The sequence below is a fragment of the Lactuca serriola genome, chromosome 1, assembly GCF_051521515.1.
Source record: "Lactuca serriola cultivar US96UC23 chromosome 1, Lser_US96UC23_V15, whole genome shotgun sequence".
Taxonomy (NCBI): domain Eukaryota; kingdom Viridiplantae; phylum Streptophyta; class Magnoliopsida; order Asterales; family Asteraceae; genus Lactuca; species Lactuca serriola.
The window spans coordinates 15,704,396-15,724,085 of record NC_136408.1 but is presented as its reverse complement, the minus strand read 5'-3'; the positions used below and the strand labels follow the sequence as shown (position 1 = coordinate 15,724,085).

Genomic DNA, 19,690 nt, shown 5'->3' with positions numbered 1-19,690 from the left:
GAGGCCTACTAATGGTAAGACTGACTTTTACTCATATATATATATATATATATATATATATATATATATATATAATGTTAGACTTTTAATGTTATATATAGTATAGGGTGTATTTTACAACTTTTAAAATACTAGGTGGTCAAATTTAATAATTATATTTTTAATTCAATTAAATTGTACATCAAGACTTTATGGATTTACTAAATCTCTTTTAATTATACACCTTAATTAATTAATAAAACCATAAGGGTGTGATTTGAACTTTTCAAAACAATATTAGGGTTTTAGAATTTAACATTCCTAAATTAAACTTTTAATCAACTTTTAAATTCTAAAACTTGAGGGCAATTTTTGAAACATTTCAAAACATTAGGGTTTAGAATTTAAATATACATCAAAATTAAACAATTAATCAAAATTCAAATTCCAAAACTTGAGGGCAAGTTTTGAAACCTTTTTCAAAACATTAGGGTTTCAACTATTTAAATTTCAAAACAACAAAACTTATGGGTTCAAATTTAAACTATAAAACCTAAAGGGGAAAATATGAAACTTTTCATAACAACAAGAATCAAATAACAAATAATCTAAATTAACATTTAATCACATAATTATCCATATTTGATTTATTTAATGATTTCTTGCAAAACAATTTACCAATTTAATCAAAATAATTAATCAATTATCACATAAGGAAACAATTATCTTATTAATTGATAAATATCTTCAATTAGATCAAGAATATAGTCAAATATATCATAAAATCGGATTAATATTGATCTAATATGATAAGACAACTATCCTTAAGCAAAAACAGCAAGAAATCCCGGTTTTCCCTCTCATTGACCAGTCGACTCGTCGAGTCAGGCACGGACTCGTCGAGTTCATCATGAACTCGGCGAGTTCATCTAAAAAACTCGACGAGTTCTGACCCCAGAAACACAAAAATCGAATTTTTTCAACATACAAAGCATCAATACAATAGAAACCAATCTAGGCTCTGATACCACTGATGGGTTTTGGTCCTAAGAACATCCTATGTGTTCATACAAACCCTAATTCTTGGATCTAGGTTTCTCTATTGTACATGCAAGTTATCCAAGACTATAAACCCTGATTCTAGCATACAAGTAATCATATTAACATAAGAATGGGTTTAAGATATTACCTTGATTGTTATGTAGCAATAACAATCCCAAATCTCCTTGTATTGACTTTAGAAAGCTTAGAGTCACAATTGTCACTCCTCTAATGGTTCACAAACACCATAAGCAAGAGGATGAAGAGGAGAGAGGATGGAGGCTGCCCAAAGCGTGTTCTAACCCTAGAAGAGATGTTCCCCACGTTTTTGAGCCTTAAGGGTTCTATATATAGTGAGGCTATTAGGGTTATCTAACAAGGAAACCCTAATTTGGATGCTTAAGCCCTAAGCAACCCATGGACTCCTTTAATTAGGGCCTTGGACGATTTCCTTATGGGCTTCCCCATAGAATTCTTCCACTCCTTCATATAAGGCAATCCATGGCCCAAATTGCAATTATCCTATAATTACAATTCCAGTCCCTTAAGTTTAATTAATCTCTTTTAGTCACAAAACTAATTACCAATTAATTATTGACTAATATTATTTAAATAATATGATTTCTCCTTTAATATATTATTCTCATAATATATTAATAAATCATATTTAATCATTTTTCTCCATAATTCATCCTATCAAGTTGCTTCGGTGAAGGTAACCTAAAAGGACCATGCACCATCGGGTCAAGTACATACCAAAATAGTTATGGACTTAGACACTAATCCAACAATATTAAGATTTGTCGATCCTAAAAACTCAAATATTCCATTCGGAGGGAAAGTGGTTGTTTTTGGAGGTGATTTTAGACAAATTCTACCTGTTGTTCCGGGTGGCAGTAGACAAAATATTGTTAACGCTTCTTTAAGTTCTTCGTATTTATGGCAACAATGCAAAGTCCATAAATTAACAAAAAACATGAGGTTAACTGTTGGCAGCGATTCATCTGCTGTTCATCGAATAACGGGTTTTTCAAACTGGCTTTTGGACATAGGAAAAGGTAATCTTGGTGGTCCGGATGATGGTGAAGCAATTGTTGATATTCCAGAAGACATTCTCATTAATGATCTATGTGATCACATTGGTTCATTAATCAAATTTGTATATCCTTCCATTCTTGAAAACTTCAACATTGCGGGTTGTTTTCAAGAAAGAGCAATACTTGCTCCCAAGAATGAAGTTGTCCAAGTAATAAATGATCAGTTGCTAAAACTGATTCCAGGAGAGCCAAAATAATATTTAAGTTCAGATAGCCTTTGCCAATTTGAGTTTGTCCTTGATCGGTTTGATGCAAATTTATACTCACCTGATGTTTTAAATGGTCTTAAAATCTCAGGTATGCCAAACCATAATCTCATTTTAAAAGTCGGTGTTCCGGTTATGTTATTAAGAAACATTGATCAGAAAAATGGCTTATGCAATGGCACTAGACTACAAGTCGTATCATTGGGCAAACGAGTAATCGAGGCAGTTATCATATCTGGAAGTAATATTGGAAACCGGACTTTCATTCCAAGAATGTCTTTAACTCCTACTGAAAACAAAATCCCATTCAAATTCCAAAGAAGACAATTTCCATTGGCTGTATGTTTTGCAATGACAATTAACAAGAGCCAAGGTCACTCTTTATCGAAGGTTGGATTGTTTCTCAAGGATCCTGTTTTTACACATGACCAATTGTATGTTGCTTTATCTAGAGTTCACAAGTAGATAGGGATTAAATTTTAGATAACCATGGTAGACTATCAAATAAAACATCCAATGTCGTGTATAAAGAAGTTTTTAGAAATTTATAAAAACTTTGTAAAACTTTATTATTTATATGAATTTATGTTTATGTTTTTTTTTTAAATTTATATTTGCATTATACAAAATGATAACTTTCTAACATATATACAAATACAAATTGCTGATTTCAAATTCAAACCATTATCATTTCATAATTGCAACCAATCATTATATCACTATGAAATTACAAACAAAACATTGCTCAATAAGTAAGTTATAATTTAATTGAATTATTTTTACATTTAAACCCGGGGTCGACCCGGCCGGTTGAACCGGTTGGACCGTGACCCGGTGTAGAAGGCGGGTCAATTGAGACCGGTTTTTTGTAAAAATACGAACCGGATCGAACCGGCCGGGTTTTCCCTAAACCGCGGTTCGACCGCTTATATCGAACCGGTTAAAACCGGATTGACCCGTTTTAATAGGGTTTGGATAGTTGGATACAAGTATCGAACGCCAAAACAACAAGCCGTTTGCGGTTTCTTTAATGTTTTTCAATGTTTAAACTTTGTGGACATTAAATTATTGGTTTTATATGTTTATGGATTATGCATGAAAGTAAAAATATATAAAAATAGAAAAAAATCATAAACCGGGTAGACCCAACGGTTCAACCGGTTGAACCGGTTGACCTATGAACCGGTCATCACACCGGATCAACTAAAAACCCGGGTTTTAAAACATTGATTATAACATAGTAATCTATAATTTTATATCAAAACATTCTTTTAAAGGATTAAAAAGTAACGGATAAGGGACCTAATTTCTCGCTACCAAGGACATCACACATATGATGGTATTGGGGAGCGCAGGTAGAGCCTCGTAGTAGGTGATTATAAACTCCCCAAAACCCTAACTCATCCGTTTTCACTTTTTCCTTAAACTCCCAAAAACCCTAAACGAAGCTCCTCCTCAACTCTTCCTTCAACCACACCATTTCTCTCGGACGAGAGCAAAGCTAATTCTCTGTTTCAAAAATGGTGGCTGACAAGGGTAAGAAACCCAAGATCGCAGAGAAAATCGTGGAAGAAAACGCCGAGCAAATCGATGGCGAACTTGTTCTATCTATCGAAAAGTTGCAGGAGGTCCAAGACGAACTTGAAAAGGTACTTCCCGTTATATTCTAGTTCATCGATCTTCAATTTGGGTTTCAAAAAACCCAATTCATTTATCTTAAAAAAAGTCCGGAAATCATGATTCTTGTTTAACATTCTAAGAGCATTTATTACAAATTTGATAGTTTCAAACTTATTATCGTGTTTATAATGTGTTCTAGTTTGGGCTGTCAGTTGTCTTACTAAACATATGCACATTCGATTAGATTAAGTCGAATATGGTGAACTGGGAGTAGTTGTGTATTTTAGTGGGGTTGATCGGAATATAATTCATAGATTGTTGTTGTATATCTGTATTCAGATCAATGAGGAGGCAAGTGATAAAGTATTGGAAGTGGAACAGAAATACAATGAAGTTCGAAAGCCAGTATATGATAAACGGAGTGAAATCATCAAATCAATTCCTGATTTTTGGCTGACTGCTGTGAGTGGTCTAATTTGATGTATTACGATGAGTAGTGAACAGTTTTCATAACTCAAATCTAATCTTGCTTGTTCGTGCAGTTCTTGAGTCATCCTGTTCTTTCTGATCTTCTGTGTGAAGAAGACCAAAAGGTTGAACCCTTAACACAATTAAAGAATTAGGGTAGTGTTTGGTATGATGGAAACAAGGAACGGAATGGTTCTTTCTGTTGCAATGACAAACAAGGGAATGGAACAGACCATTCTTGAAGGAGCATGATTCCTTTCATTTTGTTAATTTTTATTCTCTAGCCACGGGGTTTTCTTTTCCATTCCCACTATACATGATCATGGAATGTAATAATTCATTTCGTTATCTTGCTTACTCCATTACCTTGTACATTCCATTCCCTTGTCATTCCATCGAACCAAACAGACCCTATATGTATTAGACTCTGTAATCTGTTGACTTTTTCCGGTTGTACATGAATGCTAACTTGTTAAGTGATCATCTTGTTTCAATTTTTGCTTTTAGATCTTCAAGCATCTAACTTCTCTGGAGGTGGAAGATTGCAAAGATGTGAAGTTGGGCTACTCAATCTCATTTGTGAGTAATATATTAATGTCCCTGTTATGACACAAATCGAGAGATGACAGAACAAATTGTATTGTATTTGACATGCATTGTATTGAGATTCGGATCAATGTCAATGGGACAAAAATAGAAACTATTTGTCCACCCAAAAAGACGTAAATCCCCTTTTCAACTCCTTGTTTTTGCAATACAGCTAAAAAGCTTGTCCTGTTCTGTCCAGTTCATTTCTTGTAATGTAGACTCTTCCATCATATCCATGTCTTTGAGAAGAGACATTCAGTTGTATGTCTTATTTTTTCAGAGAGTTTCATACAAATAATAGTTATGGAATTTTATTTACTTTTTTTCAGAACTTCAGTCCCAATCCATACTTTGAAGACACAAAACTCACCAAGACGTTTACCTTTCTTGATGAGGGTACAACAAAGATCACAGCTACCTCCATAAAGTGGAAAGAGGGCATGGTATTATTTTTTTTAACATGTCGTATGTCTTGATTAATAATGTTTGTAAAATATAGGAAGTCTCTTTTCCTACTTTTCTGCATTAAGTTGTTCTTTTTCTTCTTTAAGCACAAAAGAAACACTTGCATATAGTTTAAAAAATTGTGTCATGTGATCAAAGTCCATTAAGTAAAAAAGTAAAAAAGTAAAAAAGAACATCTTAATATATTTTGTTTTTCTGAAGGGACTTCCTAATGGGGCTGCCCCTGAGAAGAAAGGAAACAAGCGGGCCCACGAGGAAGACAGGTTATTGACTTTTTTTTTTATTATTTAATTCTTTATGGTGGATACACACTGTTTCTTGCCTAATTTTTGTATTTCTTGAATGTCTTGATGCAGCTTCTTTTCCTGGTTCAGTGGAACTCAACTGAAAGATGGAGAGGAAGAGATCCATGATGAAGTATTAATCTTTGTGTATTTTATAATTTGATCATTTTACATCTTTTAATCAATTTAATGTTACAATCATTTATATTTCACAGGTTGCTGAGATCATTAGGGAGGATTTGTGGACTAATCCCCTTACGTATTTCAATAATGTAAGATCCCTTGTTAGTCTTTGCTTATTTTGAGAATATAGATAATCAATGGACGTTTAATGGGCATAGTTGACATTTTTACTTATTGTTTGTTGCAAAAAATTTATTTGTTTTAGGATGCTGATGAAGAAGAGTTTGAAGGTGATGAAGAGGTAAAAGTTTGGTTTTTTTTTTCATGATCAATTCTATGAAATTAACTGAATCACTAGCACCAAAATAACATTTGGTTAAAATCTTTATTAGAATTAAGCCCTTTTTTCTATTAAATGCTATCTGTATAAATGATGTTATAAAATTACTGGAGAAAATGCTCTGATACAGTTTGAGGAAATGGAAGGAAAAAACAAATGAGGGTAATTCTGTAAAAAGTTGTTAACTATCTCTATTAAGTTGTTTGTGTGTTAAGTAAAAAGGAGCACTTATAGTATAGATGAAGGTGTTGTTTGTTTTTGACTTAAAGCAAGAAGAATGACTTAATGGACTGTTGTTGATTAGAGTTGGTTTTGGTATTTGACAGGAAAATGGGAGTGATGAATCTGAAGATGAGGGTGAAGAAGAAGAAGATGAGGGTGAGGATGAATGAGTGTTGGTGTAAAGTTTTCAAGTTTAGTGGTTAGATGCTTTAAGATATAACTGTGTGGACGTAAAGACAGATGATGTTTATCGGTTCATAGGTCTATAATTAGATGTCATGTTAATTGTGTGAAGTTTCTAAGGTTTAATTTTGAGCTTTAAATCGCTTGATGCTGATCTAATGATCCCACAACTTATACATTTAAGCTCATTAATGAAGTTAGACACTAGTATATATTTTGGAAGAATTACCCATTTAGCAGCGTATGAATGGTTTCTTTTACCAAATATAGCAGTTAACCTGCTATATTTGATATTTGATCACTTAGAAATGAATGTTTAATTGAAAATCTTTGATATGTATTGCTTGTGTTGGTCCTTTAATCTTTAATGATATTGGTATTCATATATGATAAACAAAATAGCAAGTAGTTGCTATAAGTACTACATATACTAGTTCATATTTTTTAATAACTAAAAGAAATGGATATAGCAGTTAGGGGTGAGCATTTGACATGGTAGAATGGACTGGAAATAAATGGACACCAAAACCAGGTTCTTTGGTTTTTGGCTCGGTTCAGGACGGGCTTGGTATGCAACATATCCTTAAAGAGCGTGCTTACTTGTATAACCGAACTAAAACAATTGGGGTGTTTGGTTTTTAGTTCTCCATTTCCTGCTAAATCGGTTTTCGGTTCTTGGTCCGATTTGGTCTAGTTCTAGTCTGATGCTTATCCCTAATAGTAGTTATATGATAAATAACTCATGAGCTATAATGAATATTGAAAACAAGGGTTATTTACATATAATAGAGGAGCAATAATGAAAATGGGATGGCATCTTGTTTCATCGGTTTCCTAAGTAACATGTGATAACGTGGTAAAGGGTTTGGGTGAGTTGGATGACATCGGTCGACATATTCAATATTACACCACTAACTCACTCTGTAAACCTCTCATTTGTACTCGTCTTCCTCGTTTCAAATGATTGGTTCATTACCAACTTCAAGCATTAGGGCATCGGCTCGAAGTATAAAAAATACGCGAGGCGTGAAGTGTTGTCGTACAGTTGAAACTAGTTTTTGATTTCATGGACTAACTAGAACCCTAGAAGAAAGTTCAGGGGACTCTCAAAATTTAAGGTATATTTTTTAGCATCAAGATGATACATTGGGTAGGTATTTACTCCCTTTTGTCCTATTTTTTTATAGGACCCATTAAAATTTTGTGATTCATTCTTGTGGCTTGACATACCATTTCCAATTAAAAGTACAACGATATGATGTTAGAGATGCACGCAGACTTGTACAATGATATCGTTATGCATGCCTAACTGCAAATAGAAAAACATGATATGAGGATGTTCTCGTTAACAATGTTGGTAATATTGATAGTGGTGAGAATTGGAGTCATTCTCATGGTTGAGGTTGTAATGTTGATCAAATTGCTTTTGTAGTTAGCATTGCCCTAAGTATAGTGTTTTAGGTAGGTTTGTTAGTTCGATGTATGATATTTTGGTTAGTCCTAGGTAATATTGCTGGGTAAGCAAATTACACTTCTGATGATTGTATTATAATGGTTATGAATTGCTATTGGTATTGGTAATCTACTTATATTTTTGGATACGTTTTTTCATCGCAATTTAACTACATTTAGTACATTATTAAACTATTAGTAATAATTTGGAAATTGATGAATCAATGTACTTAGGAATAATAATGGCAATGTACTTAATAATTTGGACAACTGATAATGCAATATACTTATGACTTATAGTGGAAATGTAGTTAATGCAATGTACTTAGGACTGATATTTTGGATAATTGATAATGCAATGTACTTTATAATGACAATATACTTGGTAATTTGGACGGTTGATAATGCAATGCAATTTGTATTGATAAGGGCAATGTACTTAGCATTGATAATTTGAACAATTGATAATGAATTATACTAAGGAATGTTATTTAGATATACTTAATAAACCATTGAAGTGTTAATTGCATATAAGAATTATAATACATTTAAGACCAAACATCCAATTATACAACCATCATATAAATGATAATCTATTATCAGTTCTAAAAGAATGCCTAAATTAAAAGTAAATGTTGATAAATAATTGGATGTTTATTACCAAAATATGATATATGTTTATAAATATAACAAAAAAAGGAGGGGGGGGGGGGGGTGTAAATTATGACAAACACGATCCAATAACTACGTTTATGAGAAACTTATGTTTGAACAAGTCATGATATGTTAGAGAATGAAACCATTATGCTTCAAATTATGTTAAAGAAATGGTAAATTGATAATGCATGCTTTCGTTATGTTAGAAAGCGTGAGACTAGAAAATTGTATTGTAACACGTTATCATATCTATTAGACGTAAAAAAGTGCAAAATGCTTAGTACTTGGATATGAATACAAAAAAAAAAAAAAAACAGAGTAGGTTGCTATATTTGGCAAAAGAGATAAAGCAGATTACTCTAATGAGCAATCTTTGGACAAACAAAGATATAGTTAAATAAACCTGGGAATGAATTATAGTATATTAAATACATTAGTAAGCATGCCCAAGTATATAGGGAAATACAAAGCCTCTATTGTAGTGTTTGTTTTCGATTTTCAAAGTATGCCCTTTGAGTTTTCTTATAAAGGTCAAGTTAAACTACATGAAATAAATGGTTCCTTGATTCTAATGTGTAATAAAGAAGAAGAAGAAGAAGAAGAAGAAGAAGAGAGTAAACTCACTTGGAGTTTGGATTGAAGAAGTTATGACAAAAACAAGATGGGGTCGCCTTAAGCATTCTCTTTGATGGTGACATGCCTGAATAGTGAATGGAATACCATAGTAGTCCCCATGATGGTGATGATACTAAATGGAATATTATACCAATCCTTCATACACCCTTACTCTTCCTCAGGGTGACAAACTGCATTTACTACAAGTTTTAGTACCTCATGATCTTATCCTACACCCATTCCACCCCAATAAGTGTGTGAACCTAATGTGAAAAAAATGTGTGTTATTATTATTATTTTTTTTATATAAAATCAAGTTGAAATCAAAGGATATTAACAAGAATCAATACCATTAGATTTGGATTCAAGATGTCAAGATGTCTAGCTTCCATTTTCCATTCAGTTGATAAATTGTTTCCTTGTAGACTCTTACGTAACACTTGTGCCATGTCATGTGCTTCGAGACACCATTATTAATATACCATATTTCGTCTTGTGGCTCCTCATCTCCTCATCTCGCATCACACACACTTACATAGAGACACCATTATTAATGTACCATGTTTCGTCTTGGTTCCTGACATGTTAACGAATTTGACAGTTGAGTTTTGTTGGTTTAAGACATACTTAAATTTCTCTTTGTTTCTCTTGGTTTTAATAGTCTTGGTATATATTCTAGACAAGGTCCATTACTCGACCCAAATCATTTGAAGCCCAAATTCTAAATTCATTTTTGATGATGGGCTTCAGTCCCTCGATGAAGCTGACCAATTCTAATACGATCAAAGGCGTTGTCCGGGGAGCGTCCAGTTTGATGAACCTTCGTATGAACTTCCATATCGTTCCCATTTGCTCAAGAGACGACCACTGCTCATATAAATCACCACCATGTATCGGTCAAAACTTCTTCAGAAATAGGGTTTTTAACTCCTCCTATGTGGTTAGGGGATGTTGTTTGTTCGACCAACGATACCAGGCTAGGGAATCGCCGTTGAGGTTCAATATGGTTGCCTTTATGTAACACACGTGTTCCAGGTTGGTTAAGCCTTTTGTCATCAAGGACGAAAGATGGAGTTTTGAAGAAAACTTTGTGCCACGACGTGGTGCAAGGATGCCCACGACGTGTCCATGTAAAAAAGGAACGTGCATTTTATGGAGCCACCATGGCGTGGGGTAAGGCCACCATAATGTGGCAGCTGTTCAGGTCCAAGACCACGTAATTTAGGGCTGCTCCCATATTTAAGTATATTAACCCCCATTCTAGGTCATCTTCTTCAACCTCCATCCCTTCATTTTGATACCTTAGCTTCTATTCCATGGAAATGAGCTTGGTAGCTTGATCTTGAGGTCAATGTCTTCTTTTGGTGAAACTTGAAGAAGAAAGAAGTTTATCTTGGTGCAAGGAAGCAAGGAACAAACTTGGATCCAACATCTTCTCCACTTTTTTGAGTTATTGGAGGTATAAAGTTCATATCTTGACCTTTGTGTTTCCTGTTTATGTTTGAGCCCATTTTTGGATGTTTTGGTCCCATTCTTGGGTTCTCTTGGAGTTTGAGGAACTATAGAGCTTGATATGGTTTTCTCATGGTCTTGAACTTTTCAGTTAATGAGAAAAAGGTATTAGCTTGAGTCTTCTTGATCCCATGTTTGAGTTTTGGTCATATTAAGTGCTTATTGGACTTAGGGTTCATGATTTTACCTTTGGATGAAATCTCAATGGATAAAAAGGATAAAGTTGGAAACTTTATCCATTAAGTCATTGAGAAGGAGTAGATATGAAGTTTTGGATTTCGATATGTAAGGATTAAGTAGGGGTGGCAAGGGGCTGGATTGGGTCATAAACAGGTTGACCCGCTTAACAAAATGGGTTGAAAACCTCTATCCAATCCAACCTATCTAAATAAACAGGTTGAGAATTCCCAACCCAACCCAAATTTTTTAGTAAATGGGCTGAAATCGGGTTGGCCTATTTATTGTTTTAGCAACCCGACCTATTTACTAAACAGGATAAACCTGGGTTGATCCGTTTAAATTTTCACAAAAAACTCCTTAAAAATCAAATAATTCTTCAAATAAAATTCAATACAATTTAAATTTATAATCATTGTTCAAGTGTGAAAAATATACAACAATAACTTTATAGGCTCATAATACAAACACAAATAAGTGTTTACAACCATAAAACATTATAAATCTTTAATTTCTAAATTTTACACAACTCGGCTATCATTTTTACCAACTCGAATTCCAGTAATGGTTACTGACCCATGGTTTTTGATAAATAAAAAATAATCAAAATATAATGATCAATAAATAATAATACTATACAAATATAAATAAAAAAATATTTAAAGTTTTTAAATGTGTTGGCGGGTTGTAAATGGGTTAGGAATTTTAACCCTAACCCAACCATTTAATTAAATGGGTCAACGGGGGTTGACCCATTTAATTAAATGGTTTTAAAATCTCAACCCAACCTGCTACTTATTGGGTTGGGTTGGTAGGTTTGGGTTGGGATTGTCACCCCTAGGATTAAGTTCTTAGTAAAGAAATGACACTTTAGGCAGTTTCCCACGGCGTGCCGGAGTTTGAAACCTCGACTGTTTTGTCCTGGCATGGGCACGGCGTGGCCAAGGAAGGCCATGACGTGGCAATGGTCTGCATGTTAACTGTTTGACTTTGACTTTTTTGACAAGTTTGACTTTTTGTCAAACTTGAGTAGATTTGAGCTTTTGGCTAAGGATTGATTCGATTTAGCTTTAGGATGCTTAGGTTGTCTGTTCTATTGTTGAGGTGGCGTTTGAGCTTCCGATGAGTAGTTCATGTGAGTTTTCTCACTATACTATAGGACAATAGGGATTGAATGTGCTTGTAGTCTTTGTGACTCATATTATATGTGTTGTATGCCTATGTGCCTGTTTGCTATATGTATATGGGGTGAAATAGACCTGGTAGAACCTTATGTTGACATAGGTGTAACACCCCGAGTTCAGAAGTGCAAGTTCAGGGTTCTTAGTGTAAATAAGGAAGGTCGACTCGGCGAGTCGATGGATAGACTCAGCGAGTCGAGTCGCGATTCTGGTCATGTGTTAACTGAACAACTCGGCGAGTCGGAAGTGGACTCGACGAGTTGGTGCTGAAGGGAGAAAACCCTAATTCCGGGAGTTTTGCCCTATATAAAGCATATTATAGCCACCCTCAGCCTCTTTACTGCCCATTTGAGTTCCATAAACCCTAATTAGTGTGTGTGAGCCTCCATTGTTAAAGTTTGAGCTTGGAAGAAGAATGTAAGAGGAGAAAGTTAGAAGATCAAGAGGCTAGCATCGATGGATCATTGTAGATCCGGAATCTACTCCTTCTTAGGCACATTTCTGAGGTAACAAGTCGTTACCTTGAGTTTTCTCCTTCCAGATCCATTCTTGGTTGTTGTTTTGGGAATTTTTGCTTGATTAGAATCCATTTCGGGTTTAGAGGTTAGATCTGAAGTTGCAACTTCAGATCTAGGTTAATAGTGAGCCATGGAAGCTTAAAGCATCAGCCATGGGGCTTGATTTAGAGTATCTTTGTCCCAAAACCTCCTTGTAGCTTGATTAGAGCTTGTTGAGCCTTGCATGCACGTAAAGTTGGAAACTTTACATGTGAATCTGGCCCTAGGAGTCCAGATCTATGTATTGGAAACAATGAAATGGCCTGAAATCGTCTGAATGAAGATGTCACGTTTTGGACTCGGCGAGTCTGTTCTTGGAGTCTGGTCGTGGAACCCTAACCTTTTCTGGTTAAGCCTCGAATCGGTGAGTTGAGGAATGACTTGGTGAGTTAAGCAGGATAGGACTCTGAGGTTGTTGGACTCGACGAGTCTTGGGGCGACTCGGCGAGTTGAGTCGTATTATGGGAGTTCTGAGTAAAGGAACTCGACGAGTCGACAGGTTGACTCGGCGAGTAGGGTCAACCAGGAAGGTTGACTTTGACTGAGAACTTTAACTTGGACCAAGGGTTGACCAGTTTGACTTCCAAGGATATTTTGGTAATTATTGGTGTTTATTGGTTTTGGTTATTTGTTAATGATCAGTGGTGGAGTTCGTGCTGGTGGTCGGAGCAGTGTGGTCTTATTTCTTCAAGTCGCAGTTGCAGGTGAGTTATCCTCTCTATATCAACAGGGTCTAAGGCACCAAGGCCGACCTTTTATCGGATGGAAATCCGGGTGGTTGTTGTTATCTTATTGCTTTGCTATGTCTGCATCCTGGTAGTTAGGATGGTATATGTTAGAGACCTGGTTAAGGTCGGTATCCTGGTATATAGGATGATGCTATGCTAGTGACCGGTTAGGTCTGTATCTTGGTTAGGATGTTGCTATGTTATGTGATATGCTGGATCAGTTTGATTAGTTGTGAGATGTTATATGATTATATGTTTATATGCACACGGTTGTTGGACTGGGGTTGGGTTGAGGCGGGTACTGCTTTGTGTTGTAGGCCAACATACTCAGGGCGGACTGATTAGACCGAAGGCCCGACGAGCGGTCCGAATAGGCTGAAGGCCCGACGAGCGGTCCGAATAGGCTGAAGGCCCAAGAGGGCGGACCAGACGTGCCGAGGCTCGGAGAGTGGACTAGACAGACTGAAGGCCCGGTGCGGGTGGACCAGTCATACTGTAGACTCAGAGAGTGGACCAAGTGGACTGAAGGCCCGGTGCGGGCGGACGAGTCATACTGTAGACTCGGAGAGAGAGTGGATCGAGTGGACTGAAGGCCTGGTGCAGGCGGACCAGTCACACTGTAGACTTGATATGCATGACTGTTTTGTTTATGATATGATATGTTATGTGTGTGGTATTGTGGTTGGTATTTTGGGGGTAACTCACTAAGCTTTTGGGCTTACAGTTTCAGTGTATTATTTCAGGTACTTCAGGAAACCGTGGCAAGGCGAAGGCGTGATCGTACCGCTCCTCAGTTTTATGTTGATGTTTCTGGGATACTCTGATAATAAATGAACTGAAAACCTTTTTGTAATAACTTAATGAATATGGGTTGTTTTTGAAAAGTTTAAATTGGTTGTAAATTTTCACGGTGTTACAATATGAGTTCAAATAGACTCGGGGGTGAAATAGACTTGATAGAGACTTGCACTGGCATATGAGTTGAAATGGACTCAGGGGTGAAATAGACCCGGTACAGCCTTACTGCTGACACATGAGTTGAAATAGACTTGGGGGTAAAATAGACCCAACACAACCTCTATCTGGCATATATGCATGGTAAGTGGTATTTTGGGGAACTTACTAAGCTTTGTGCTTACAGTTTGTGGTTTGAACATTTTCAGGTACTTCCAGTTTTAAAAGGAAGAGCCCGAATTGATTGTACGACATCCCCTGAAGATTTATTCCACAATGATTATTTATGATTTTACTCTAATGTTTTGAGAATACTCTTATGTCAATCATCTTTTGAGATCATGTATGAATGGTTTTGAATTATATAAAGTGAAAATTTTTACTCGAAAATTTTGGTACATTAAACTTTATCTTCTCCTCGTTGATCAGTTGATAAATTGTGAAATAACACTCAGCTTGGAGGATCCACCTATTAGGATCAGACCCGTCGAAGGAGGGCATATTCATATTATGATGTCTATAATCATATCTTCCCCTAATCTCATATTAGCATCAAAGCATGCAACCCTATATGTTGGGAATATTGGCAGTACCGAATCCTCCTTTCTCGTTCTGCTTCGCACCCAGTTCCCGAGTTTTAGCAAAGAAAAGAAAGGAAAGGAAAAGACTGTAAGGAGATAAAAGAAAAGAAAGGAAAGGAAAATAAATTTGTATTTTGTGTCACCGAGTTGGTGAGAAGTGAGAAGGAAATTAAACATTTTGTTCTTTCTCTCCGAATCCTTCCAAATCAGAAGGAAAGTTAGGAAGGAGCGTGATCCTTCCATTTTCTTCCACTTCCCTCATCTAATGAAAATTTGGGAACATCAACTTCTTTTAATTTCTTCTCACTTCCACCCATTTCCTTTTCCTTTTCCTCGTTAAGTTAAACTCGTGAACAAGGTGTTAGATCGATGAAAATCACTTTAGGGGTTTCTTATCCTTCCATTCTAGAACCACTACTAGACCCTTCCTCTATGAGTTTATTCCCATGGTTTAGGTGCACTCCATCTTTTTCTGTGTTCTTTGAGACAACTTTTTGGATTTATTCTTCGACTATATCATCCTTTCCCAGTTACGTTTCAAAATTAACAATGACCCTGTGTGATGTTGAATCATAACCCCTTACTTTTGAATCTCTTATTGTACTATTCTCCATGCCTCCTCACATTATCCAATATTTTATTGGTTGCAACATCTTATTTAGTAGCGACCATTGGTTCTGATACTAGTTGATAGCCCTGTTAATTTAGAAGAACATTGGTAGTAGCAATGATCAATTCTGAGAAACAAGGAGCCAAATTGAATTCAAAGAAAACCCACTTTAGAGAGGTGGAAACTCTTCGTACACATACTAAACAATTATTTGCATACTCTCTTTCCTTTATATATATATATATATATATATATATATATATATATATATATATAGAGAGAGAGAGAGAGAGAGAGAGAGAGAGAGAGAGAGAGGATCGGGTGAGGACACAAAAATTTGTGAGGACTGGGAGGTTAAATCTTAGTCATTTAATGGTCTAAATGGATGATTGAGATTTGGTTAAAGTTTTGACCCAAACTAAAAAAAGAGATGGTGTAATTTCTTGTAATTATTTATGGATTTTCGTCACTTTCCTATAAGAGTAAAATGATTTAGGGGGTAAAATGGGAAAGGAGAAGAGAGGTGGTATAAGACCAGGCTGAGTGGTTGCGGCTGAGGCTGCACTCCCCTTGCCACATAAGCACGAATACCGCCCCTGGGTGCAGTCCAGGTGCGGTTGAGGCCACACTACGGCCAAAATTCAACAAAAATTCAAAATTCAAACGGTCAAAATTCAACAAAAATTGTATTACCGTTTGCAAACGGTCAAAATTCAACAAAAAATATTTTTTTTTACTAACACTATAAATACCTTATCATATTAACCAAAATCACTCATAAAAACTTTATTCTTTTACCATCTTCTTTATTTTAAAACCCACAAAAATGTCATCCTCCAAAAATCTCACCAACCAAAAAAACACCCACTAGAAAAACCAGAACTCCAAGACCTTCACTCGATCAACTAGTTTATTCGCCTCCTTTCTACCACTACGGGGATATGCTTCCTTATTTTCCGTAACATATCCAACAACCATAACGCCATACGCAACCATTTCCGCAAACACAAACACAATTTGACCTAGATTTTGATCCTTTTTGATTTTGATTCTCAGCCAAAGTTTGTTCCGCAGACACAATCACAACCACAAACACCAATTTCCGAATCTGAACCATAATTTGTTCCACAAACTCAACCATCTCAACCAGGAAATAAAAGAAAAGAGAAGACATAATCTAAATTGTGGGAACCTTAAGAAGTGTTAGTAGTAGCACAATCATGGATTGACGTTTCAGTCGTTTTAGAGGACGTGAATACGGGAGGGGATAAAAAACATGATCGTTTTTGGATGCGCGTTAGAGCTAGATTACACAAGGAATGAACCTAGAACCATATCGTACTAAACATCAAGTGTACTCAAAATGGGGAAAGATGAACAAAGACATCATGTTGTTTAATGATTTATATAACAACATGAAACGACAATGGAAAAGTGACGAAAGTAATGAAGTGATTTTGGAGACAACTTTTAACATTTATCAAAAAATGCAAAAGAAGACTTTCAAGTTTTTTGAAGTTTGGAATCTACTCAAATGCAACAAAAAATAGCAAAATTTAAAAACAAGCGACGAACACATTGATAGTGAATCAAAACGCTCAAGAGCTTCCGAAACTGAACACACTTCATGGGATGCTCGTGTTGGTTTCGACCTCAACGAGGATGAGCCCGTTCAAGTGTCCCCCCCCCCCCCCCTCCCGACCAATAGGAAGGGACAAAACAAAAAAACAAAGGCAAGGACAAAGCGCTGAAATCGGATGACTTGAAAGAAATGGGCGATAATATGTAAGACAAAAAAGATAGAATGGATATTGCAACTTGCTTTGAATAGAGAGAGTCGGAAACAAAGGGACAACAACATGAGAGTGCTAGCGATGGACATGTTGAATATAACTGGGGATGCGCTTCAAACTGTTTTGGTGATGAAGGAAAACGTGAAAAAACGTTACGTTAATCGTGGATAATTTGTAGTCGTTTTCCATGTTTTTAATCATTTGATGTGCGTGTGTGTGTTTTTTTAGTTGTAGGTTTAAGCTTTCTAGTTTTTTATTTTCTAATTTTCTATGATTTTTTTAACATCATGTTTTTTTAAGTAATGTAATGGTTTTTTTAATTAATGAAATCTTTTGATTTTAATTAAAACTAAAATTTTTATTTATTTAAAAATAAAAATAATTAAAGGAGTGTGGCACCAATCCTTGGGTGTGACACAAAACCATACTGTTGTGGTAGTCACTGACGTGTCGCCTACATGTCAGTGAAAGGAGTGCAACTTTTGTAGCACCGCTCACTTCAGCTTAATGCACACTCTAAAACTAACGTATTACACCAAAACATCGTACGCACCCACTACAACCTATGCCACGTGTACGCCTGAGATTAAATGGGTTTTTCCTTTCTTTTAATTTGTTTTTTTGCCATAAAATTTTAATTTCTTTGTAAAAAAAATCTGAAAAAATCAAAACTTTTAAAAATTAATTCTCTACAAAATGAGCATAATCATGAAAAATTGAAAAAAAATATTTTAAAATTTTTTAGTTTATAAAAACCCAAAAAGTATAAATATTTTCTAAAATTATAAACATTTGGGGAATACTTCTAACACACTTTACTAGTATGATATTGTACAAATAAATTTTAAAAAATAAGTTTTTGAAATGTCCATATTTTAATTTTAAAAAATAATAGTTTTATTAAAATATTGCGGAAAACTTTTTTTATCCAAATTTGGAAAAAAAAATAATAGAGTTATTCATAATTCTATTTTAGTGAGTTTGTAAAATAAAATTAAAAAATATTGTTGTTAGGAGTAAAAACGTTTTGTTTAAATGATTTTAATTTTTATACAAATTTAAGATGTGAAAAATTTCATTCTCTAAATTAAAGTTCATTTTGAAGATTTAATAAATATTATATAATATGAACTTTTTGAATAGAAATTTTAAAAAATAAGGTTGTTTAGATCCTAAACTTTATTCTAAAAGATTACAATTTTTTTAATATTATAATCCAAAATGAAATGATTAAAAAAAATATGATTGGGCATGTATATGATCCTTTATTCTTTATTTGTTAGGATCTAAAAATATTTTGATTCAAATATTTTGTAATCCTTAATTATATCTTTTATGATTCAAAATAACTTGATTCAAAATATGTTAGGAACAATTTTTTTTATCTGGTTGAATATATTATTAAATCAAAATTATATGATTCAAAATTGATGTGATTCAAAATAATATTATCTGAAATATTATGAATTAAAATGATATGATCTAAATATATTATGCAAGCTAATATGATATAAAATGTTATGATGTAATATATTTTGCAACAAAATGTTATTATCTTTAATTATTAAGATCCAAAACAAATTTAAAAATTTAAAATCCGACAATCGAAGAAAAACGAAAAAATAAAAATGAAAGAAAAACAACGTAAAAGAATTAGTATGTCTAGATTCGTATAAATGAAAAAAAAAAAATTATTTTTAATAATATTGAAAAATACATACAAGAGTATGATAATAATATTAAAAGACGAAAAAAAACCAGTGAGATGCCTTTAATGATTGAGTCCGAAAAAGAATAAAAAAATGATTTTTCAACTTGATTTTATGCTGCACAGTGGAAGTGTCTAGGCCTCACGATTTGATTATGCATCCAACCATCTGGGTACCGAAATATATCAGACGCACCACTATTCAATCCAAAAATGTGGAAGTGGCCCACACGGCTCACAACATTTGGCCCAAAACACGGAAGTGGTCCAGTTTTGACGGCAGAACATATGTTCCAATTGTTAATTAGTTTCGATTTTATATATATATATATATATATATATATATATATATATATATATATATATATATATACCTTAATAAGCATTTAGCATGTTTTGCTGAATTTTAAGAGGTACAACTCATATTACAAGATATACAAACATTTTATGCATTGAAAACATAAAGGTCTTGGTCAAAATACTTGTTAAAACCTCGACCCCTGTTAATTCGGTCCCATTCCCTATCCTGTTCAACAACCTTCCCACTAC

At 34.5% G+C, this 19,690-nt stretch overlaps 2 protein-coding genes across 2 annotated transcripts; both read left to right on the top strand.

The window, feature by feature from the left end:
• The first annotated feature begins 1,996 nt into the window (after positions 1-1,996).
• Positions 1,997-2,788, top strand: LOC145051922 (uncharacterized). The gene is made up of 2 exons (XM_078999753.1): positions 1,997-2,216; positions 2,415-2,788. The coding sequence occupies exons 1-2, from the start codon at positions 1,997-1,999 to the stop codon at positions 2,786-2,788; spliced, it is 594 nt and encodes a 197-aa protein (XP_078855879.1).
• An 889-nt stretch (positions 2,789-3,677) lies between these two features.
• On the top strand, positions 3,678-6,841 carry NRP1 (NAP1-related protein 1). The gene is made up of 10 exons (XM_079004767.1): positions 3,678-3,972; positions 4,283-4,405; positions 4,486-4,536; positions 4,919-4,990; positions 5,329-5,442; positions 5,666-5,727; positions 5,821-5,881; positions 5,964-6,020; positions 6,137-6,172; positions 6,538-6,841. The coding sequence occupies exons 1-10, from the start codon at positions 3,844-3,846 to the stop codon at positions 6,601-6,603; spliced, it is 771 nt and encodes a 256-aa protein (XP_078860893.1). The 5' UTR covers positions 3,678-3,843; the 3' UTR covers positions 6,604-6,841.
• Positions 6,842-19,690: the final 12,849 nt, after the last annotated feature.

Bases quoted from the DNA above. Each gene is read 5' to 3' on its own strand.
- NRP1 (XM_079004767.1), top strand. From the start codon at position 3,844: ATGGTGGCTGACAAGGGTAAGAAACCCAAGATCGCAGAGAAAATCGTG. The intron at 4,537-4,918 runs GTTGAACCCTTA...TTTTGCTTTTAG, and splicing joins TGTGTGAAGAAGACCAAAAG to ATCTTCAAGCATCTAACTTC. The intron at 6,173-6,537 runs GTAAAAGTTTGG...GGTATTTGACAG, and splicing joins AGTTTGAAGGTGATGAAGAG to GAAAATGGGAGTGATGAATC.
- LOC145051922 (XM_078999753.1), top strand. From the start codon at position 1,997: ATGAGGTTAACTGTTGGCAGCGATTCATCTGCTGTTCATCGAATAACG. The intron at 2,217-2,414 runs GTTGTTTTCAAG...TTAAAATCTCAG, and splicing joins TGAAAACTTCAACATTGCGG to GTATGCCAAACCATAATCTC.